Source organism: Danio rerio, chromosome 5 (genome assembly GCF_049306965.1).
Source record: "Danio rerio strain Tuebingen ecotype United States chromosome 5, GRCz12tu, whole genome shotgun sequence".
NCBI lineage: Eukaryota > Metazoa > Chordata > Actinopteri > Cypriniformes > Danionidae > Danio > Danio rerio.
In genome coordinates, this window is record NC_133180.1 from 75,134,245 (window position 1) to 75,159,549 (window position 25,305).

Genomic DNA, 25,305 nt, shown 5'->3' on the forward strand with positions numbered 1-25,305 from the left:
GCACCTCTCTCTCTCTCTCTCTCTCTCTCTCTCTCAATTCAATTCAGTTCAGTTCAATTCAAGCTTGCTCTATCGGTATGACAAGTGTTACACTGAACATATAAACAAATGATGTGGTGATAAAACAAACAATAATTAACAGTGTAATGTACAATTGATTCATATAACAATTAAATATTGAGTGTGTGTGTGTGTCACACATACTGCCAATGTGTATAGCAGAGAGGGGAGTCAATATAAATAGTAGTAATAACAATATTGAATTTAATAAGAATAATAATATATTCAAAAATAGAAAGGAATATATAGTAAATGTAACAATAAAAATACATGTATGTTCATGTAAAACATCTCTCATTCATTCATTTCTTTTCAGCTTAGTTCCTTTAATAATCAGTGGTCGCCACGGCGGAATGAACCACTAACTTATCCAGCGTATGTTTTACGCAACCCAACACCAATACACACTCTTTCACACACATACACTATACAGACAATAGCCTTTCCAATTCCCCTATAGCACATGTGTTTAAACCGTGGGGGAAACCGGAGCACTCTGAGCAATCCCACGCCAACACGGGGAGAACATGCAGTCCCTCCACACTGAAACGCCAACTGGCCCAGCCAGGACTCAAATCAGTGACCTTCTTGCTGTGAGGCGATCGTGCTACTCACTGCGCCACCGTGATGTTCATCTCTCTTCCACAGTATTGCTAAAGCAATTAAACAATACATAGAACAAGAATATATCTGTAAAATAATTAATATGTTCATGTCTATTATATACAAAGTAAATAAATATATAAGTAAATATTGGACAATAGAAGATTGGAGAAACGTTGCCTGGTCTGATGAATCTCCATTTCTGCTGCCACATTCGAGTGGGTCAGAATTTGGAGTCAACAGCATGAAAGCATGGATCCATCCTGCCTTGTATCAACAGTTCAGACTGGTGTTGGTGGTGGTGTAATGGTGTGAGGGATACTTTCTTGGCACACTTTGGGCCCATTAGTACCAATTGAGCATCGTATTGCTGCTGACCATGTCCATTCCTTTATGACCACAGTGTCCTCATCTTCTGATGGCTTCTTCCAGCAGGATAATGCACCATGTCAAAGCGTGAATCATCTCATACTGGTTTCCTGTACATGACAATGAGTTCACTGTACTCAAATGGCCTCCACAGTCACCAGCTCTCTATCCAATAGAGCCCCTTTTGGATGTGGTGGAACGGGAGATTCACATCATGGATGTGCAGTCGACAAATCCAGCCGGTCCAACCCGGTACTTGTAAGGTGTACCTAATAAAGTGGCCGGTGAGTGTATATACACACACGAGTTTGTCTACTGCCTCCATGTCTCTCTCTCTCTCTCTAATGCATGCATCTTGTCTTTTTTATTGCTTTGGTTAAGATTGTTGATTGATTTTATGCAGATTCTTCATGTTGCTTTGAACGTTTTGAGAATATTTGGTGTACTGAAGATGTTTTAGGTTCTGTTATTGATGACGAACTTCACTTCCCAATTTGTCAAATGTTTTTTTATTGATTTTATTGAATTCTCTCTCAAGTCAATTCATTAAGAGCTTTGGGGTGGCCCACTGAAGCTAAGCAGTACCTTGGGAGACCACATGGGAAAGCTAGGTTTCTGTCGGAAGTGTTGTTAGTGAGGCCAGCAGGGGGTGCTCAACCTGCGGTCTGTGTGGGACCTAATGCCCAAGTACAGTGAAGGGGACTCTATACTGCTCAGTGAGCGCAGTGTTTTGAATGAGATGTTAAACCTAGGTCCTGACTCTCTGTGGTCATTATCCATCATGACCTCCTAACAATCCCAATATGATAATTGGCTTCATTAGTCGGGCTCCTCTCCTCACACCAATCAGCTGGTGTGTGGTGTGCGGTCTGACACAATATAGCTGCCATCATGTCATCCAGGTGGATGCTGCACACTGGTGGTGGATGAGGAGATTCCCTCCAATGTGTAAAGTGCTTTGAGTGTCTAGAAAAGGGCTATATAAATGTAAGGAATTATTATTATTATTATTATTATTATTATTATTAATATTAATATTAATATTAATATTAATATTAATATTAATATTAATATTAATATTAATATTAATATTATTATATTTCAATTGGTTTTTTGCTGAATTAAACATATGTTATTTTTAAATAAATTATTTTAAATAAAGGTGCTTAAGTTTCTAAAGGTGCTTAGTTTTTTATGTCAACCTCTTACTCTCTCGACTTTCCTCTTCTGGAATTTAAGTTCAGCCTTGTGTTTTAATCTTTCTGGTGTCATATCTAAAACAATTACCACAAAATCCTGAAAGATAAACAGCTTTTTAGTGGGAGGAATCCATATTTGGGACCTTCATAAATCAATTCTGACAGCAGCAAATCCATATGGCATTACAAGCAACACGGGACAACCCAAGAACAGCTTGTAACTCAGTTGGAATATATCTATTCAGTGGGTTTGGGATGGATTTTTGGGTAAAGCCGCGGTCACACTGCACTTTTCTCTGCGTAGACTTCCATTCATACGCACGTGAATGCGTCAGACCGGAAACACAAGCAACTGCGACATTGCAAACTTCAAGCTTAGTGAACTCTGACCTACAAAATCGCATCACTTGACTGCGTGAGGCCAATCAAAGAATCGAACATGACCTCTCTGGACAGAAATTTAAAACATGCACCAATCGCTGGCTTTTTTTAATGTCAAATCATTTTGCGTAATCCCGCCTCTTTTAACAGCGCCAGACGGCAGAAGCTCTAACTCTAATGTGACTGCGGCATAACACTTTAGCTTAGGGACCAATTCTTTTATTAATTTGTACCTGTACCTATATGCTATAAAACTGCAGGTTACCTATGTCTGTATATAATCATTTATATTTGATTGTAACTTAATTTGATTGTAATGCAATAATATGCATCTTCCTAGAGCTGGCCGGCCATCTAAGCTGAGTGATCTGGGGCCTTAGTCAGAGAGGTGATCAATAATAACCCGATGGTCACTAAGTCTGTCACCGACTCGGTCCCAGTCATTCCCCTCGCTGGCCAGCAGAGGCCGCCATCTCCGGACTTCTAAACATTACATCATCCATTTACGTTGATTGTGCTCACCTGTCCTGAATCAAGCTAACGACCCACGTACCCTTTATAAGCCAGCTCCTAACGCTCAGTCAGTGCGAAGTCTTGTTTAGCCCCGGCCAGCATTTCTGAGCGTTATTCCTGCCTGATTCCTCGTGCATTACTCCAGCCTGTTTCTGACTCTGCTTCGCCTTCTGCCTGCCCACGACCCACGCCTGATATACGGACTCTGATACTCGCTGCCTGCCCACGACCCACGCCTGATACACGGACTCTGATACTTGCAGCCTGCCCTCGATCTATGCCTGGTAAAACACTCTGTGTCTGTTCATCGCCAGTCTTTATCCATCATAGACTGTTGCTGTTGTGTGTTTGCACGGTAGTGCATATTGTGTGTGTGAATGAGAGCTTAACTAATAAATACTGCATAATTGATCCCTCCGTGTCAGTCTCCTCGTTACACAGTCTGAGCTCCAGCGTTCCTTTGTGGAGAGAGGAGAACCTTACAGAAGGACAACCATCTGTGCAGCAATCCACCAATCAGGCCTGTATGGTAGAGTGGCCAGACGGAAGCTGCTCCCCGCCTGGAGTTTACCAAAAGGCATTTGAAGAAACAAAACTCTCTAATCTGATGAGACTCAAATTGAACTCTTAATAGTGAATGCCAGGCGTCACGTTTGGAGAAAACCAGGCAGCGCTGATCATCAGGCTAATATCATCCCAACAGTGAAGCATGGTGGTGGCAGCATCATGCTGTGAGGATGTTTTTCAGCAGCAGGAACTGGAAGACTCGTCAGGATAGAGGGAAAGATGAATGCAGAAATGTACAGAGACATCCTGAATGAAGACCTGCTCCAGAGTGCTCTTGACCTCAGACTGGAGCGACGGTTCATCTTCCAGCAGGACAATGACCCAAAACACACCCCCAAAATATCAATGGAGTGGCTTCACAACAACTCGGTGAATGTGCTTGAGTGGCCCAGCCAGAGCCCAAACATAAATCCTATTGAACATCATTGGAGAGATCTGAAAATAGCTGTACACCGTCGCTTCCCATCCAACCTGATAGAGCTTGAGAGCTACTGCAAAGAGGAATGGGCAAAAATTTCCAAAGACAGGTGAGCCAAGCTTGTGGCATCATATTCAACAAGCCTTGAGGCTGAAATTGCTACCAAAGTGGCATCAACAAAGTATTGAGCAAAGGCTGTGAAAACTGATGTACATGGGATTTTTCAGCATTTTAATTGTGATTGAACTTGCAACAACTTCAAAAACTCTTTTTTTCACATTGTCATTATGGGGGATTGTGTGTAGAATGTTGAGGAAATAAATGAATTTAATTCATTTTGGAATAAGGCTGTAACATAAAAAAAAAATGTGGAAAAAGTGAAGCGCTATCAGTCCTTTTCGGATGCACTGTAAATCAAAATTAAATCACACAATGGCCACTTACATGATCAGATATGCACACACAGGAAAACAACAGAAGAAACCAGACGCAGCCCTCTGCACAGTTCAGCCACGTGCAGCCAGAATGGACAAACTGTGGGCACAGGTGCCATTAATAAAGCCTTTGAGGCAGTCCTGATTGGCCAGAGATTAAGTGGGCGGAGATTGGAGTGAACCATGAACTGAACAGGAGCTGCGTCCCAAATGGCACACTATACACTATGCACTATGTACTTATGCACTTACACACTCAACAGGATAGTATATGTATGTAGTGTCGTCCCAAATGGCACACTAATGTTTTTTACTAAGCGGAAATTTAAACCGTTTCCCTGATGACGTTTGATGGTTGCCAAATCAGTGAAATAAATGAACGAATTATTAAATAATACCTGCCGTGAGTATTGCACCATCGGGAGGCGCTATAATCGCTCTCAAAGGAGAATTTTGCTTTCACAATCCAAAATAAATAAAGTTGTTCAACGTGTGCGCCCGATAGCTCCGCCCCTTCCGCTACGTAAGCAAACCTGCGGTCGTTGAGTGCGTAAAGTGTCTATCATTACACACTTCATTTTAGCGGCTGAACGAGTGCATCATCCGGGTAATAAAAGTGCACTTAGTTTTCAGTGTGAATACACTACTTACACTATTTATACTACAAAATGACGTAGAATAGTGCATAAGTATGCGATTTGGGACGCAGCTAGGGTTGTGACACTACCTTGAGGTTGCAGCTTAGGGACACCAAACTCCTCAACATGTAATCTCCACACAGAAATGCCAACTGAACCAGTATTGGGTTGCGGCTGGAAGGCCATCCACTGCTGGAATAGTTAGCGGTTCATTCCGCTGTGGAGTCACCTGATAAATAAGGGTCTAAACCGAAGGATAAATGAATCTCCACGCCAACATGGGGAGAACATGCGAACCACACAAAAATCTCATCTGGCGTTGTCAGGACTCGAACAAGCGACTTTCTTACTGTGAGGCGAGAGTGCTAACCACTGAGCCACTGTTAATAATGTAACAAATTTTGATTTACAGACATTTTTTAACCATAGTCAGATGATGATGGTCTTCTTCGTTTACGTTAATACCTTCAGTTTTTCTTTGTCATGGTCTCTTTTAGTGCCTCTGATGGGGCTCATTTCTGTGGGGTTGTTTGGAAACAATATGCATTGTGGATAATAAAAGCTGGCTGACATGATTAATACGGTAGGCATCAAAGCCTGCATGCTCTACACAACACTGAGAAAACGTGTGTTTAAAAACCGCCCATGACTGAATGCGTCCTCATTCTTCCTCTCTTTATCCTGTAATGCAGCGAGGAGGAACCATGTGGAGTCTGCGTGGATGTGGATGCAGGATTTGTGTATGTGAGCGCAGCAGACACGGGCCTTTTGTGCAGAACTGGAACAAAACCTTGTTGACGGTCCTGGTGCACGGAGCTGTGAGCCGGTGGAAAGGTTTCCTTTGGGATAGTCGTGCAGAAAGGGAGGGAGCTTCTTTTGTTTCTCCGTTTCAGACAGCATCTGCAGTGTGTCTCCTGGAAAGCCTGCACCTGTTCTTTTTTCTCTCTCCCATAAAATCTCTCTCCAATCCTACGGCAATCTTGCTGATGCAAGCAAAAGAGGCTTTAATGACCCGCACACACCCACGTCTAAATTGTTCAACGCTCTTAAATAGGTACAGGAGTTTGAACGACATGCAAGCAAATACAATAGTTTTAGTTAATACATGCCAGAGGTACACACTCGAAAAAGTTAATGACAAAGCCTATAAGCGTGACAGGACTAAAAGCAACCCAGGCTCATTCTGATTACGTACACTTGTATACATTTCTGGAGAGCGCCAAATACGTACCAGGGGGTACTCTTTTTTTTTTTGCAGGTTTGTTTTCGCAAATCAGACCGATGTGTACGCTTTTTCAGATCTCAAATTTCTCTCGCGAGGGCCATTCATGCCTGCTGTTCTCGTGTAAATCCACCAGAGGCCGATGTCGACTGACTGACTGACTGACTCACCGACCAATCTCCCCATCCACCGCCTTCCCTAAACCCAACCAATAGTGTTTTCAAAAGTAATTCAGAAAAAGAAAAGCCCTTGCCTGATTTTTACCACGTTTTCAGATCTCACCACATTCACACCCTGTTAACCTGCTGAAAAAAACAGCTTAAACCAGCCTAGGATGGTTGGCTGGTTTTAGCTGGTCGACCAGGCTGGTTTTAGAGGGGTTTTGGCCATTTCCAGGCTGGTTTCCAGCCATTTCCAGCATGGTCTTAGCTGGTCAGGCTGGGAGATGACCAGCTAAAACCAGCTTGACCAGCCTAGCCTGGCTGGGAGCCCAGCCAAAACCAGCTATGTCCAGCTTAAACCAAATTGGAAATGGCCAAAACCCCTCTAAAACCAGGCTGGTTAACCAGCTAAAACCAGCCAACCAGCCTAGGCTGGTTTAAGCTGGATTTTTCAGCATGGTATTTACTTGTTTATTTTATTTTTTTTGGCTTTTGTTTATCCGCCTTTCAGCAACCGACTCCCATGAGGAAGGTTGCCAGTTCGATACCAGCTCGGAGCGGGTTGGGTGGCCTAGGACCAGCGGGGTTATACGAGATTGCCCACCCCTGGGCTATACCTTCCCACCGCAACCTCGATTTCGCTGTTTAAAATGGCAGCCGCGTGAAATCAGTCTATAGGGTTTTCAGAATGAGCCTATAATAATCCATTAATATGCACCAATGTAGGCTACTATTCACAGCTGAAGTCAAAAAAATTGCCAAAATTTACAAAAATATATATATGCCTATTGATAAACCAGTTTATATATTTTATTCAATCATAAAATGACTTCATGCAATTTTTTTATTCAATCATATATATTTTTGATAAAAATTAAATATTTCGATTTAATGAAAGTAGACTAAACTATTACAAGTTAAGACAAACAAAGCAAGTAATATATAGTATTAAAATAAAGATATTTTACCTATAATAAAGCTAGGACTTTGCTAGCAATTTGGCTTTAGCGTAATGTAGCAAACGTAACGTAATAGTGGCAAACGTAGCAAACATAGCGTAAAAAAACAGCGTAAACAGCTGTAATGCATTTAAAAGGTGTTTAAACTTATTTAAACATATCTAATATCAATATCCCTGCTGAAAAATCCAGCTTAAACCAGCCTAGGCTGGTTGGCTGGTTTTGGCTGGTTGACCAGGCTGGTTTCCAGCAATTTCCAGCCTGGTCTTAGCTGGTCAGGCTGGAAAATGACCAGCCAAATCCAGCTAAAAACAGCTGTTACTATGACCATTTATGTGAAGCTGCTTTGACACAATCTACATTGTAAAAGCGCTATACAAATAAAGCTGAATTGAATTGAATTGAATTAAAAACAGCTTGACCAGCCTGGTTTTTTGTTTGGTTTTGGCTGGACTCTCAGCTTGGCTGGGCTGGTCAAGCTGGTTTTAGCTGGTCATCTACCAGCCTGACCAGCTAAGACCAGGCTGGAAATGGCTGGAAACCAGCCTGGAAGTGGCCAAAACCCCTCTAAAACCAGCTAAAACCAGCCAACCAGCTTAGGCTGGTTTAAGCTGGATTTTTCAGCAGGGTATTGAGGGGAACAATGTTATTCATCATTCATTCATTTTCTTTTTCAACTTAATCCCTTTATTGATCTGGGGTCGCCACAGCGGTATGAACCGCTAACTCATCCAGCATATGTTTTACCCTTCCAGCAGCAACTCAACACTGGGAAAGAACGATGTGTTATTGAAAGTTGCCTTTTTATATATGCTGCCCAAAACAATAAAGGGAACACTTAACACAAAGTAGGTCCAAATGTTCCCTTTATTGTTTGAGCAGCATACTTTTCAATAATAGATTGAAATGGACACATAATCAATACTCTACAGGTCGAGTCCTGCAGAAACGTCAGTGAATGCGCATTATGACCAGCAGGCGGCAGCAGAGAAACTCTTAAGAAAACAAACACTCTTAAGTTTCTCTTCAGGGTTTTGCGGCTAAAAAACAATGAGGTAAGATTGCTGATATCACACAGAATGTTTGAGTTCAATTAACTCGCGAAAGTACTCTATACTGAAGCATTGTGGTGTTTTGATAAGTGTTTTGTCGCTGTAATAAGGTTATGTAAAGCCGGTTAACTGTGTTGTCGTGCTGTATAACTGAACTTTGGCAGCGAGTCATTCATTCGTTACTGAGCGAGCTTTACACGCGCACTTGTCACTGGAAAATCGTCTTTTAATGTGAATATTTTAACAGGTGAATAAATGAATGTGCCATGCCGTTTGTGGAGTTCATCGCAGGATGGATTTCAGGTAACTTTTTGCTTTAGAACCGCCCCACATGAAAAAATACTATAGTAAATACTATGGTGTTTTTATGGTAAAGCAGTTGAATTAATCTGTTGTTGTAATTTTATAGTTGATGTTACAACAACTATTATAAACAAATGTCCAAACGCTGTATTAAATGTACTATAACTAAAACTTGCACTACAACACACCGTAGTTTACTGTAACTAAAGCTACTTAGTGTATCAGTTCACCAGTTAATACTGCAGTATGCTGTAGCATTCATTAACACAATGTTGTAAATGCTATAATATATACAGTACAATAGACTTTACAATAGTATGGTTCAAAACCAGTTTACTGTAAATATGCTAAAAGTTATTAAGTGGCATAGCAGTATCGTGATTTTCTTCCATGAATTGATGTAAAGTTAGCATGTAAATACCATGGTATTTTATAGATCTGAAAACTAGCAATAACATCAAATAACCATAGTACTTTTTTTTGCACATAGCGAAGGGATTTTTATTGTCCTGGACTATAATAAATGATTTACAGTTTCTGAACTATTCTCAACGGGTTAATCATATGTGTGTGTGTGTGTGTGTGTGTGTGTGTGTGTGTGTGTGTGTGTGTGTGTGTGTGTGTGTGTGTGTTAGGTGCTGTGGGTTTAGTTGTTGGACACCCTTTGGATACAGTAAAGGTAAGTCTCTCTTTGATAATAGATATACACTGACCAGCCACTTTATTATGTACACCTTACTAGTACCGAGTTGGACTAGCTTTTGCTTTCAGAACTGCCTTAATCCTTTGTGGCATAGATTTAACAAGATACTGGAAATATTCCTCAGAGATTTTGCTCCATATTGACATGATAGCATCACGCAGTTGCTGCAGATTTGTCGGCTGCACATCCATGATGTGAATCTCCTGTTTCACCACATCCCAAAGGTGCTCTATTGGATTGGTTTGATGTCTGATGGAAGTAGACATCTGCTGGAAGTAGCCTTTAGAAGATAAATACACTGTGGTCATAAAGGGATGGACATGGTCAGCAACAATACTCAGGTAGGCTGTGGCGTTGACATGATGCTCAAATAGTACTAATGGGCCCAAAGTGTGCCAAGAAATTATCCCCCACACCATTACACCACCACCACCAGCCTGAACCGTTGAAACAAGGCAGGATGGATTCAAGCTTTCACGTTGTTGACGCAAATTCTGACCCGATCATCCGAATGTGGCAGCAGAAATGGAGACTCATCAGAGCAGGCGACGTTTCTCCAATCTTCTATTGTCCAGTTTTGGTGAGCCTGTGTGAATTGTAGCCTCAGTTTCCTTTTCTTAGCTGACAGGAGCGGCACCTGGTGTGGTCTTCTGCTGCTGTAGCCCATCCGACTCAAGGTTGGAAGTGTTGTGTGCTCCAAGATGCTCTTCTGCAGACCTCGGTTGTAACGAGTGCTTATTTGAGTTACTGTTGCCTTTTTAATCAACTGGAACCAGTCTGGCCATTCTCCTCTGACCTCTGGCATCAACAAGGCATTTGCGCTCACAGAACTGGCGCTCACTGGATATTTCCTCTTTTTCAGACCATTCTCTTTAAACCCTAGAGATGGTTGTGCGTGAAAATCCCAGCAGATCAGCAGTTTCTGAAATGCTCAGCCCAGCCGGTGTGGCACCAACAACCATGCCACATGCAAAGTCACCTAAATCCCCCTTCTGATGCTCAGTTTGAACTGCAGCAGATCGTCTTGACCATGTCTTGAAGCCTAGTTGCTGCCATGTGATTGGCTGATTTGTGTCAACGAGCAGTTGGACAGGTGTACCTAATAAAGTGGCCGGCTAGTGTATGTGATTTGATTATTGTCTCATGTAGTTAATGCATTTATTTTGATCATAGGTGCGCTTGCAGACCCAGTCTGTGTACGGAGGGATACTCGACTGTGTGATCAAAACGTACACACGTGAAGGAGTAAGTCTTCAAATGCAACATGGTGCAATTAGACACAAAATCTACACGTTTTTTGTTTTGTTTTTGTGGACATTTTGTCATTGACATATACACACGCACACACAGTACACAATTCACTTCTGACCTGCATAAACTACGCTACTTTATTTCAATATTGGTCATTATGGTGGTACTTGGAAAGACAATTTTTTTCTGAGGTGGTACTTGGTGAAAAAGTTTGTGTACCACTGGTTTACCTGATTCAGGAATGTTTCACAGTATTTCCTATAATGTTTTTTCTTCTGGAGAAAGTCTGATTTGCTTTATTTCGGCTAGAATGAAAGCAGCTATTAATTTTTTAGCAATATATAATTTAATAATTGTCATACGATGATTTAGCTAACTGCTCTAACTTGCCTAAATAACCTAGTTAAAGGGCCATGAATCCCCCTCGTTTCAGCAGGGTGTTTTCACACCTCTACTTTGGAAAAAGTCAGAAAAGTGGGCGTGTCCAGCTCTGTTTAGGGGGAGTGTCGGAGGAAGAAAAGAGGCTTGGTGTGGGAGTGTCTATTTGGGCGCGCTGAGTTTCAGAGTCAAAACACACACACACACACAGGGGGCAAAGTGTGTTTACATGGACATCTGTAGTCGAATTATTTGCCAAATTATTAAATGGTGGACTTTAACTGCAGTTTGGCTCTTTGATTCAGCGAATTCATTCATGTCCCTCGCGACAAACGAGATATTTGATTCGAGGAACTGCTCTAAGCGTGTATTTTTCATGCAATGTTTGATACCGCATGGCGAATGAGAGAAAAAAAACCTCCGCATTTCCCGGAAACTTAGATGCACACGGCAGGTAGCGTCAGAAAGCCGCGTGTGTTATTCCGGTCACTAAATGCGGCGAAAATCCTACACGAGGTTAAAGTTTGGTTGTGGTGCTAACATGTTTACACTCGGTGCAATAGTTAACTTAGTTCAATACGAACAAACTGAATAAACAAATAGCACTGCTCGCTCACTTACCAAATCTTTAGAGACAGGACAATCACCAGCAACTAGAGCCGCGTCTTTATTAAGAGGAGACTACAAGCAAATCTGGATCTCAGCGTTTGCAGATGAGAACAGCTCTCAGGTAAACAATAATCCTCCTTAGACACGTATGTTATTGTTGTCGAGCGTCGCGTACACTGTTAATCCACACGTGACTCCAGCTGAGCTCTCACAGAGAGAAAATGAACAGAAAACTTCACTGCAGCAAACTATAAAAGCAACACTTCACGCTTGTTTTGCCAACACAACGTGGCGTCTCTGCCATATAAACACTGTGACAGTAAGGGTGTCACGATCCTCCAAATCCTCGATTCGATTACATTTTCGATTCTAAAGGCACAATTCAATTAAATTTTCGATTATGAATAATTAATTAATTAATGACCAATTAATTATTTGTAGCCTACCGTTTAAACTCCTCATTTGTAAGTCGCTTTGGATAAAAGCGTCTGCTAAATGACTAAATGTAAATGTAAACTACCTGAGCTGCATGGTCTTTGTTTTACCCATAAACAAATCATACAGTAAATGAATAAAGGCAAGATACACACATAATTACCACCTGTCAATCACTATTTTCTGCGGGACTTGTGAATAGGCAGTGATCTGTGTCGTTATAATGGCGTCGATAAAAAAGACGCACAACCAACAGGATCCAGCCAACAGTATCTGAGGTGTTCGCTAAAATGACGAAGTACAAGTGAGTGAAAGATTGAAGCAGTCCTCTGACTGCCTGGACCTGCTGTCTCGAGCGCATGGCTGTGTGTGCGTCTGTGTCTGTGTGGTCACGTGATGTGCATTTTCAGAGGTAGAGAGGAAGGAGGGCTGCTCAGAAATGCTACACGCCACTGTGGATGTCAAATCGTTGTCGTTCTAAAATGCCATTTAAAAACAAAGACGGTGTAAACAGGGCCTGAGTGTGTGCTTTTCGCGAGCGGATTTGCAACGGGGGCGGGTGGAGGATCGCGATGCCGGTGTTGTCTATCGGACGAACCGTACGTAATACGTAAATAGCAGAGCTTGCAAAACTGTGTTTTTTTTTGTCGACAACACGAACGTTGTCAACATAACTCACTGAAAATCCAAAATGCTTACACACCGGCGACTTCATTGAAAGAGGAGAGGGTTTAAGTTCTGTCGACGGGTCTCCTGCGTCTGCAGTTTAACAAGCACTTCAACAAGCCTGTTTTTTCCCGCTTGGCAAGCCAAGCTGACGTGATATGGGGGCGTGGCAGCATCGACGATTCTATTTTTTGATTCGATAATCGAAATTGAGCATAAATTTCGATCGATTTTGATTAAAATAGAAATCGTGACACCCCTATGTGACAGTAATGAATATTAATGAAGTTGCACAATAGAGCGCCCTGATTGGTTTGAACCAAGCTTTACTCATGCATTAATGCAGCACACTGTAAGACGTAATAAGACACACTCTGGCACAGACGTCCAGTCTGCACGCTGGAATAAACGCTATTATGTCATGACCGTGACGCAGCTTCAAAAATTAGTTTCAAACCGGAAGTACGAATTTGCTTGAAATAACGCAAAAACAACCAATTTACACTTTTTAGTGAAATATAGGTGTCATAATAGTGTTTATAGCAGTGTGGGACACATATACGACTGTCAACAGCTCAAAACATGTGTTTTGGTGTTTTGTGACCCTTTAAGCCTTTAAATGTCACTTTAATCTGAATGCTAGTATCTTGAAAAAAATCTAGGCCCAGTTTCACAAACAGGGCTTAGATTAAGCCAGGACTAGGCCTTAGTTAAATTAGGCTATTTAAGCCACATTTATAAAAATGGCCTCAGAAAAATCTACTACTGGTGTGCACCTGGTGATAGAATATGACACTGGCATATTTTAAGACATCTCACCGCAAGTTATTTTGAGTTCATACAGCTCAAACATGCAATTTAATCTTGACTAGCCTTAAACCTTGTTTGTGAAACCGGGGGTTAGTCAAATATGAAGTGCTGTCATCATGGCAAAGATAAATAGCTCAGTTATTAATGGATTGTTAAAACTATAATGTTTAGAAATGTGTTGAAAAAATCTTCTCTATTCTCCAGTTGCATGGCTTTTTTAAGGGCATGTCCTTTCCTGTGCTTTCGGTTGCCGTCAGTAATGCTGTGGCATTCGGATCCTACAGTAACGCCCTGGATTACCTGACCCAGTCCCACCACAACGACCACAGCCAGCGCTCTCCGCTCTCTTACGTCTTCATGGCCGGCTGTTTTTCAGGTCTAGCACAGGTACGTCTTCGAGTCAGGACTGCAAAACTGCCAAAACACTTTGCATGTTGCTAACTGGTGCTGTTTTGCAGTTATTCGTAACCGCTCCGATAGACCTGGTTAAAGTGCGTCTGCAGAACCAGACCAGAAGCAGATCGGCTGGGAACAAATACAGAGGGCCATTACACTGCGTCGCTGTGATCGTCAGAGAGGACGGGCTGAAAGGGCTATTTAGGGGATTCTGGGCTCTTGCTCTTCGAGACGTGCCTTGTTATGGACTTTACTTCCTGCCATACGAGTTCACCTTAAGGATGATGACAGAAAAAGGAAAGCAGCCAGGTGAGCAGACTTAATGGGAGATCTTCAGAGGCAAAACAAGATTTGTTCTGACTTTTCGCCAGTCTTTAAGTAGGCTTTAAGCTTTAAGTAGGAAAAACTCATTTTTGGGTAAGATGCTAACGGACTAATCTTATTCAATGATCTATGCTAAGCTAAGCTAAAAGTGCTTCCGCCAGATCTGGAGAGCAACTAAATGAATTTGGAAATGCTAAAACTCATCTCTTTAATGCCTCGTTCAGACTGCGTGATTTTAGCCCCGATTTTGGCTCGCCGACAGGTTTTGAGAAATCGCCGACAAATGCCTGAAATCACAGGCAAATCGCTGCTCGTGCACATGAGTGACAATCACACAGTGTGAACTATCAAAGACGCGTTCTGAGAGAATCGCCGATGAGTTGCAGACGCCTGTGAGATATTTGGCGTGCTGAATATCTGGAGCTGTCGGTGATTCAAATCATGCTGTGTGAATTGAGTTTTGACTGAAAATAACATCAGCGATCGCCTACAGCCAATGAGAGAGCGGCATTCACTTGTGTGTGCGTGTGTGTATACCTGCTGCAGGTCAGCGGGAGGCTGGGGGAGAAGTTAAAAGCGCTCTTTTTCGGTTTATTTGGACCCACGAAATGGAGGAAAAACTAGTGGAGGTTTGACAGGACTCAGGAGCAACCGTGTCTGTTTGACGTTTCATACAGAAATAGTTTATTATCAACGTTGAGGAGAAATGGCTAATTCCCATTAAACCCAGGTGAGCAAATATGTACATTTTGTACCCCATTAAAGGCTTCTTTCTCATTATGTAGTTAATAACAAAAGATATACGACGTGTTTTTGGCTATGAGACGTAGTTTGGACGAAGTTGTCGGCGATTCTCCCTATAGTAAAGTCATGCAATGTAAAAGTCCCTGTCGCCGATCCATCTTGCAGTGTAAACAAAGCAGCGACGAAACGCAAGCCAAGATAGTCAAGCAGTGTGAAAACATCTGTGACACGACTACTTTGAAAATCATGCAGTCTGAACTCGGCATAACTGTTTGATCAAAAGTTTTCACCCCTTACATCACAGGTGTCAAATGCAGATCCTGGAGAGCCACAACTCTGCAGTTTAGTTCCAACCCTGCTCCAACACCCGCACCTGTAGGTTTCAGACAAAACTCCAGGACTTATTGCGATTGATCAGGTGAGTTTAATTAGGGTTGGAACTAAACTGTGCAGAGCTGCGACCCTCCAGGAACTGGATTTGACACCTGTGATCCAAGGGGTGAAAACTTTTGAACAAAACAGTTAAAGAGATGAGTTTTAGCATTTCCTAATTCATTTAGTCGCTCTCCAGGTCTGGCGGGAGCACTTTTAGCTTAGCTTAGCATAGATCATTGAATTAGATTAGTCCGTTAGCATCTTACTCAAAAATTAGTTTTTCCTACTTGAAGCTTCTGTCGTTATGCTGTGACTGGCGGAAAATAAAAAGTTGCTATTTTCTAGGCTGATATGGCTAGAGGAACTGTACTTTCACTCTTTTGCTGCTGTACCATGGCTGCAGTAGGCACAATTATATTGCACAGTACTGTTACCTAGCTATTTTCAGGCTCTTTGATATATCATTGCAGCCATGGTACAGCAGCATGGTAACTACAAAAGAGTCTGCTTTTTTTTTTTTTTTGGAGTGAAATGCTAATGGTCTAATCTAATTCAATGATCTGTGCTAAGCTAAAACCTTGACTCTTCTGTAGTTGTGTACTAAGACTGACAGAAAATTAAAGTTGTATACTTTCATTCTGGCATAATAAGAAAGTTTGAAATAATAAGGAACTTTGCTGTCGTATCATGGCTTCTGCAGTGCAATGATATTACACAGTGATTGAAAATAGCCCCCAGCTGGTGTGTAACATCACTGCTCCTTCTACAGCAACAAAGTTCCCTGATTATTATGCCAGAATGAGTGTATAGCTAGCTCCCAGCCATATCAGCCTAAAAAATAGCAACTTTTCATCAGTTTTGCCAACTTATATTTATATTTAGTGACCTTTTAGACACCCAAAAAAGCGACTAGCGACTTTTTTTTTTGTGTGTTACTGGAGATTTTTTATAGATTCTCATCTGCATGTACTGTACCGTTCCTAATCTTCTCTTTTAGCATGGAAATTATGTTTCATTCACAATTTCTCCCCGCACAAAGTGAAGCTATTGAACAACGAAAGCATCTTAGTTAAGTTTTCTCATGACAAATATAGCAGAATTTATAGGCAATTTAATTATTTTATTGTGTAAATATTAAATTCACAAATATAAATTTTGCAGAAATTTTGTTTGTAAATATTATTTAATTTGATAATTTGCCTCTGTACTGTTTTTTATTATCTTATTTTATTATTATTAATTTTACTTGTTTATTATTGTACTTGATGACATCCATTGTTATGGTTAATATGTCTGTATTGTTAAAACACAATTTAAAAAATAAATAAATAAATAAAAAAAGGATGACACCAAAAAAATGCAATCAGCAACATTTAGCCACTTAGCGCCTTTTTATTGAAAATAGTTGGCAACACTGCTTCTCATTTTCTATTAGTCCACAAATGCAACTACAGAAGAGTTATCAAAATTTTATTTTTATTATTATTATCTGGGACAGATGCTAATGGTCTACTCTCATCTCTTTAACATGCTCCCATCAGACCTGAAGATCGACTGATTGGATTCAATAATAGTAAAACTCACCTGTTTACTCTTGCTTTTTCCATAGACTGTAAAATATATGGACGTAGTATCCGTGACGTCACCCATAGGTTTCTAAAGAGCGCAAAAGAAGCCACAAGTAGGCGCGGCCAACCGTCGCCATTTTGGTCACGCGTCATCACACCCACGGCGGGATACCAAACAAGGGCAAAGAGGCGGAGAGTGAGCGGAGCTACAGACACCTGCTGCATTTAGCTTGGAGCTGGCCCAGACACACTTTACTTTGGGAGAACACTTAATACTTTATCACCTGCGACTCGTTTGTGTTCTGACCACTTGTGCTTGGTTGTACACTATATCAATAAAGTGTTTAGACTTTTAAAAACACTGCTGTAACACATTGAGCCACTAAACATTGTTCTAATGACGTTTTCAACAGGAGGAAAACGCAAATTACTTCCAAACACTTCAGATATAGTCTGTGTTAGTTAAGACTATTGATGAAATCCAGCATAACACTGTATGACAACGCTTCAGATGACTGTTCTAGAGCCTACAGCTAATCAATCTGACATATTCTGCAGTGCATTACAGCTCTAAATATAAATATAAACGATAAATGATCTTAAATAAAACAAATACATGTATAGAGATGGTATATAAGTATATAACTTTACTCACATGGGAAACGGAGGCCACGTGAATGGTTTGTGAGCACAATTAAGTGCACTCAGCATGCCTTGCCATCTAATAATTGTAGGAAACAAGTCCAAAAGGCAGTTGACTGTGTAAAGCCAAATGAAACAACACAGAAATACGATAAATATGCCGAGTTCAGTGGCTAATCTGCAGGATTCAGCTGAGGTGATGTGACGGCGACCAACGAGACCTAGCTGTCAATCAAGTGGCCACGCCCTTAATTATGCAAACTTAATATAAAGGAAACGGATGAGTTATAAAAATATTCACCCCCCTCACAGTTGTCATGAAGGGTGATATTACCTGTATTAACCAAAATCTCTTATTGTAGCAGGCTGTAAACACCTTTTTTTCTGCTGTAAAGTTGTTCATTCTAACAGTGGGCTCAATTGAAATTTGCTCTATTTTGGAGCCAGGAGCGGCTAAGACTAGCGGCATTTCGGATGAGTTGCAGTTTTAGTTACTTCCGTATTGGCTTCCTGAGGGAGAGCGGGAGGATGCCGCTTGGCTTTTTCCCCTAAAAAGTGAGTGTTCCTTTAAAAGTTCTGATCTTTCTTTAATATCACCCACAGGTCACTGTGCTGTGCTGGCGGCCGGCGGAGTTGCTGGTGTGATCACGTGGGCCTGCGCGACCCCTATGGACGTGGTGAAAGCTCGACTGCAGATGTCCGGCGGTGGAGGTCGGGTCTACAGCGGCGTGCTGAACTGCATTACTGTGAGTGTTCGTGAGGAGGGCATACGCGTCTTCTTCAAAGGTCTTCTACTCAACAGCGTGAGAGCTTTCCCCGTCAATGCCGTGACCTTCCTCAGCTACGAGATGATTCTGAGAGCCTGTGTGGACTGAGCACTGCAGGGCTGGTGGCATCTTGAAGACCAAAAACATCGGTGGGGTACTTTTGAGTTTTTGATCAAATGCCTGAAATTAGGTTTAAGCATCATTAGCGATGTTTCCATCCACCTATTTTAATGCACATTTTGGACACGCGTATGAAAAAATGGTTGATGGAAAATGCGCATAAACAACATATACACCAGACATAAGGTTGGCTAGGACCAACACACACTCACGTTCATGTCATCGTTAGTAAATCCCAACGTGAGCGTGAAATCTGGCGTACACAACGTTTTTGTGCGTACGCAGCGTTGATACATGGGGCCCTAGGTGTAAACAGCCCCTTCGTGATGCATGGAGCAAGTTTTTGAGCAATGTTGCATGGCTTTCTTCTAGAGCTGCACAATTCTGGCTAAAATGAGAATCGCGATTTTTTTATTTATTTATTTTATTTTATTATTTTTTTGCTCAAAATAAAGATCACGATTTTCGCACGATTCTGTAGATATAAAATGAAGGTATGGTAAAAACAAACATATGGCACAACATCAATAATAATATTATGAGAAGGTCCACTGGTTTTTATAAGTAATTCTATTTTACTTATAATAATTCTGATGTTGAATTATTATGTTTGAGATATACGCTTGCAATCTGTCATATTAGACAAATTTATTCACTGGTAAAATCAGACATTTGCCATTATCAGATTATATTCAACAATATATAGGCTAGAGTAGTTATACCAGTGGCGTAGCGGACGGGCCCGCAGGGGGGCCCCGCGTCGTCGCGATTTTCAATAAACTGTTGGGAACAACTGTGGTCGGAACCAAAGTTCACAGGTCTGTGTTCTCTGAACACCTCTCAAGCGGTGGACTACTTCATTCTGATTGCTTGCCGCCAATGTTGCCAACTTAGCGATTTTTTTCACTAGATTTAGCGACTTTTCAGACCCCCCTAGCGACAAATCTAGCGACTTTTTTTGTGTGTTATTGGAGATTGTTTTTAGACTGTCATTTGTCCATACTGTACCGTCCCTACTCTTCTCAACGAGCTGCGTGTGATGCCGCCGGCCCCTCCCCCGCCTCACAGCACTGACAGGCGGCCCAGTCAGTCCTCGTACAGCAGCCTCTCCCACCTGCAGCCCGAGAGCAGATCACCCCTCTGCGTACCGACGACAAATGATTTAGCACAGGAGTGTGAAGGTATTTCCCTTGTACAGTCAAACCGATCTACTTCTCCTTTATTTTAACAATTTATTTGGACCGTTTATTCTTTTCTTGTTCACAATCACAGATATTTTAGTGACAGTTTCTGAACTTGTCTGAGTTTAATACATATGAGAGATTACTGCACATTCACTACACATCTATAATGACATACTGTATTCAAACAGCAATAAATTTTGTTAAATAAACATGCTTATATAAAGTGTATTGCAATTATAAATACCCCTTTATTAACCATAGGCTGTTAAACAGAAACGGTAGAACGTGATGACGTCAGTGATATGCAAATTGACGTATGACGTATCCCCCCCCCCCCTTCATCAGGGGGCCCCGTCAGCGATCCCTGCAGGGGGGCCTCCGCATTTTTATAGTTAGAGTTATACTGGCACTGTAAACATTTATTTTCATGCACAACTGAGGGTTCGCCATGAAAAAAAACATATCAAATGCTTGCCGTAATCATAACTCTAAAATGCGATATGATCATTTAAATGACGTGCACACTTTCGGTTTCATTATGACTGCTAAGTTCTTGTTCATACTTCGCGCGCGGCTCCCAAACGATCACTCTGTGCCACAAACTGAATATTATTTACAACTGTATTACCTGTTACTCGCAACATATGCAGGTTCTGTTCACTAAAGTAGGCGCACGCGCATCTATCATTTAGTAGAGTGCGCGCCCTCTCTGTGATAACAGCTCATGGTCAGCAGCTCGTCACGTGTGATTTCCCGGCCACGAAAACATCATTATATTAAGACAAAAATGACATTTTTAGGTGAATTACACCTTATAAATACATTATGTGACTCATTCAACATCATTTGGAGGTGTTAGATTAAGATCGTCTAGACCAGGGGTCTCAAACTCAATTTACCTGGGGGCCGCAGGAGGCAAAGTCTGGGCCGCATAAGGGATTTCACACAAAAAAAAGTCCTCAAATGTCATTATTAACAGTTTTAATTATTTCTTCTGAACATGAAGTTTCCTGAACATTAATAAACATTGAGTGAAGATTATGAACAGCTCTTCTGAACATGGCATCTTTTGCCTACTTCTTGCTGCCAGAGACTTGACAGCGCTTCTTCTCACAAATCTGAACCACATTTGGCTTTAGAGCGGAAGCAGTTGAGACCCTCAGTATGGCTTGAAGATGATCATCATTAAGTCTAGACCTGTCTAGACTCACTCAAAACTTCCATTCCCTCACCTAAAAAAAAGGCGTATATATGTATAAATAAAACATCCCCACCCCACTCCAGTCACGTCAGTCTGTACCAGTCTGTATCTACCTATAATATATATAAGATGCAGGCTGTAGCTAGGTAGGTGGCAGGCTGCAGATAGGTAGCTAAGTGGCAGGCAGGGGCGGGAACAGCTTACCTTGGTTCTGGCCGGCGCGAGTTCCCTCCTAACACTTCCCGCCCGTCACAGCGTCTAACAAAGGGGCGGGGTGCGTGGTGACGTCACCGGCATCCCCGCCCCTTTGTTTACACGGCGGGCGGAATGCCAGTGACCGCTGTGTACGGATAGAATCAGCGGAGCGGGGAGCGCTCTCTCTCCCCGCTCCGCTGATTTTGTCAGTGTACAGCGGTCGGCGCGGGCCACAAAATATTGCACTGAGGGCCGTAAATGGCCAGCGGGCCGCGAGTTTGAGACCCCTGGTCTAGAGGGTCGAATCGAGATCGCGATCTTTTAACGATTAATTGTGCAGCTCTACTTTCTTCCTATTGAAAATGACAGCAGCATCGCTTTAAAAGTTGTTTGACGTATCCTCACCTTCACTCATCACTGCAGCGCTCTATTAGAGCCACAAAATAAGCTATCGACTTCATAACATCCCAATAACTTGAATCTCTTTGTACTGTTGACTGATTCATTCAGCATATCTTTAGGTTACACCATTCACATGAAGCTAGTGAGCAGTAATGTCATGTTGTTGCTAATGTTAGTTACATTTACACAGCACTTTAACATCCAATCATTCCAGTAGGATTTTAAGGGGGATAGTTCACCCAAAAATTAAAATATGCATCATTTACTCATCTTCCACTCGCTTTAACCTGCTTAAATGTCATTTTCCTGCTGAACAAAACAAAAGGTAAGATATTTATAAGAATGCTGGGAAAAAAAAACACCCATCGACTTCCATTTATATTGATACACCTTAATAAAATGGGAATGGTTGTTGCTAGAGCGGATACGTTTGCGGCCGGAAGTTAACGAGAAATATTTCTATTATTTATTACATTTCTCATTTGTTGTATTTTATTAACGTCTACCCCCACCCCAACCCTAAACCCAACCGTCACAGTAATGTAAAAACTGTATTTGTACCGAGTTTTAGTTATGTTATCTATTAAATTACCCAATAAAATGTATTTTTTAGGGCCTACCCCCAACCCAACCATCATAGTACTTTAAAAATATTAATTATTGTTATACAGTGTCATTAAAAAATGTTGCTTTATTAATGTGTATATCACACTTCCGGCCGGCCGCATATCCGATCTACACTTTACCAATGGGAATGGTTGGGGATATTAACATCCTGTTTATGGCACATTAGTATATGTGAGGGGGCAAACTTTTGGCCATTTTGAAGTCGGCCATCTTGCATCCAACTTTTTTTTTTTTTTCAATAGGAAGACTGTCATGTGACACATCAAACTTATTGGGAATTTCCCAAGAAAAGCAATGATGTGCTTGGTTTTACCGCAACTTTATTCTTTCATGAGTTATTTACAAGTTTCTGACCACTTATAAAATGTGTTCAGTGTGCTGCCCATTGTGTTGGATTGTCAATGCAACCCTCTTCTCCCGCTCTTCACACACTGATAGCAACACCGCAGGAGAAACGCCAGCACAGGCTTCCAGTATCCGTAGTTTCAGGTGCTGCACATCTTGTATCTTCACACCATAGACAATTGCCTTCAGATGACCCCAAAGATAAAAGTCTAAGGGGGTCAGATCGGGAGACCTTGTGGGCCATTCAACTGGCCAACGACGACCAGTTCACTTTTCAGGAAGCTGATCATCTAGAAATGCTCGAACCTGACACCCATAATTTGGAGGTGCACCATCTTGCTGGAAAAACTCAGGGAGCGTGCCAGCTTCAGTGCATAAAGAGGGAAACACATCATCATGTAGCAATTTCAATATCCAGCGGCCTTGAGGTTTCCATTGATGTAGAATGGCCTCACTATCTTTGTTGTCTATGGTGTGAAGATACAAGATGTGCAGCACCTGAAACTACTGTATTTATCCTTCCCATTGATTATTGTAATCATGCTTATTAAAATGAGCGATTATAAGCCAATATATCAGTTATCAGCTACCAAAAATAAAGAGTTGTCACTTAGCATATATCTAAAATTTGTATATGGATGAAATTAGAGCTATAGATTGTACAGTATTAAGCATGATATAATACAATGATGCGTGTTGTAGTGTGTTTGACTCATTTATTGAGAGTTTTGTGTTGTTATATGATGTTATAAGATGGTTTCCCTGCATGAAATGTACTGATTATTCGACATATTGAGCCATTAAAGGCAATTTTAGGTAATAAATATCATTTAATTTACTGTAGTTGATCGGTTACTGGGCAACGCAGTGGCGCAGTAGGTAGTGCTGTCGCCTTACAGCAAGAAGGTCGCTGGTTTGAGCCTCGGCTGGGTCAGTTGGCGTTTCTGTGTGGAGTTTGCATGTTCTCCCTGCGTTCGCGTGGGTTTCCTCTGGGTGCTCTGGTTTCCCCCACAGTCTAAAGACATGCGGTGAATTGGGTAGGCTAAATTGTCCGTAGTGTTTGAGTGTGAGTGTGTATGGATGTTTCCCAGAAATGGGTTACAGCTGGAAGGGCATTCGCTGCGTAAAACATATGCTGGATAAGTTGGCGGTTCATTCCGCTGTGGCGACCCCGGTTTAATAAAGGGACTAAGCCAAAAAGAATATGAATGAATAATCAGTTACCTAACATCAGAATTCTGCTGATGTTCTGGGTTGTTCATCGTTTAACAGGATTGATAAATCAACACATTTCTCTTCACATTTTCTTATATGTTTTAGATCTATTAAGTCAAATCTAAAAAATAAAAGTCAGCGACATTTGTTCCATCCGGTCTTTATTTCCAAAATAATCAGGCATTCATTACAACATCTCATCTTCTTCATCTTCACATTGCAGACTTCAGTTTTCTCTTTTCGTTAAAGATACTCCAGTCAGAATCCTTTCGTTTAAAGAGATAGTTCACCCAAAAATCTCCTAATTTCCTCACGCCCAGATGCTTGTAAACATTTATGAATTGCTCTCTTCTGTTGAACACAAAACAAGATATTCTGAAGAATGTTGGGGGAAAGGTAGCAATTGACATCAATAGTGAGAACAAAACAAAAATAACTCTAAGTGGTTTTCCCAAAAATTCATTCAGGTTTTGGGGTCAAAAAGTTTGAAAAGTGATTTTTATTGACAATTTTAACAGTGTGTAGTGATATATTGTCTGGGTTTGAGTGATACAAAATTCAGGTAACACACTGTCAAAACTTACTCTCTTATTTTACAGACTTTTCAATATATATTATTATTTCTTATACAATATCTCATTCAAATGACATCAATGGTAAAAACAAAATAACAGTCAGTAAATAGCTGCTTTTCCCAACATTCATTCAGGTTTGAAACACACAGAGGATGAGTAAATGACTACAGGATTTTCACTTACTGGGTGAACTGTCCCTTTAAATCTGCTTGGTGTTCAAGTAAATCAGCCAATTTGATATGTAAGAGTCCCGGGCTGTTTTTTTAGGAGTTTGTTTAGTGGTTTCTACTTCTACCAGAGCCTGTTTCTGACCCCAACTATTGTTCAAACTCTAAATACTTTATCAGTGGCTTATGTGCTCTAACAAGCAAGGGCATGTATTAGAACATACGCCTGATAATACCCTCTGAGATGCTACTCATGTAAAATACTGCTCATTTACTTCTCAGTTGGATTGTTTTTAAGAAGCTTGTAGTGCAAGAATCCACCCCAAATGGGAATTTGCTATTAAGTTTGATGATGTCAGTAAATAAATTGCTCATTTGGATGGGTGGAAACCCATTTTTGGACCAGAACAGCCCAGTGTCCCATCACTATTGGCCTATACTAGACAAAATCTGCGATTGGTTAGTGATTAGTAGGCCCACGTGGAATCTAGCCCATCATTGATTCTGTTTACTTACTTGTGTAAATGTGTGTAAATTTATATTTATTCAGATAATTAATTAATTACAGTAATATTATCAACTAATATAAAAATATTTATAGTATTTATTTACTATAGTGCACTATAATATAGCTTGTAAAGTACTATTTTCTGTCTTTTAGTAGAGATATCATATGAGAGACTTGCTTTGTTTACCAAATAAAGTGGATCTAATTGGATTTGCATTG

The 25,305-nt window shown here is 41.1% G+C and overlaps 2 protein-coding genes across 7 annotated transcripts in view; one reads left to right on the top strand and one right to left on the bottom strand.

Annotated features, from left to right (window-relative positions):
* The first annotated feature begins 8,500 nt into the window (after positions 1–8,500).
* On the top strand, positions 8,501–23,989 carry slc25a45 (solute carrier family 25 member 45). 3 transcript variants are annotated; one of them, XM_073951688.1, is made up of 8 exons: positions 8,501–8,579; positions 8,824–8,879; positions 9,515–9,558; positions 10,756–10,827; positions 13,936–14,118; positions 14,190–14,436; positions 18,384–22,732; positions 23,117–23,989. In XM_073951688.1, exons 2-7 carry the CDS (start codon positions 8,843–8,845, stop codon positions 18,653–18,655), a joined length of 855 nt encoding a protein of 284 aa, XP_073807789.1. In that variant the 5' UTR covers positions 8,501–8,579; positions 8,824–8,842; the 3' UTR covers positions 18,656–22,732; positions 23,117–23,989. The 3 variants fall into 3 exon arrangements, with proteins under 3 accessions (XP_073807789.1, XP_073807790.1, XP_002662242.1); XM_073951689.1 differs by having other exon boundaries at positions 18,384–21,096; XM_002662196.7 differs by having other exon boundaries at positions 18,384–19,161; positions 23,102–23,320.
* The window catches only part of ganaba (glucosidase II alpha subunit a), a 41,981-nt gene continuing 40,656 nt past the window's right edge, over positions 23,981–25,305 (bottom strand). For all 4 annotated transcript variants that reach the window (XM_073949638.1, XM_009302024.4, XM_073949637.1 and 1 more), the window contains one exon: positions 23,981–24,187. In XM_073949638.1, the coding sequence (XP_073805739.1) occupies positions 24,049–24,187 (139 nt within the window). In that variant the 3' untranslated portion in view covers positions 23,981–24,048. The remainder of the gene's footprint in view (positions 24,188–25,305) is intronic.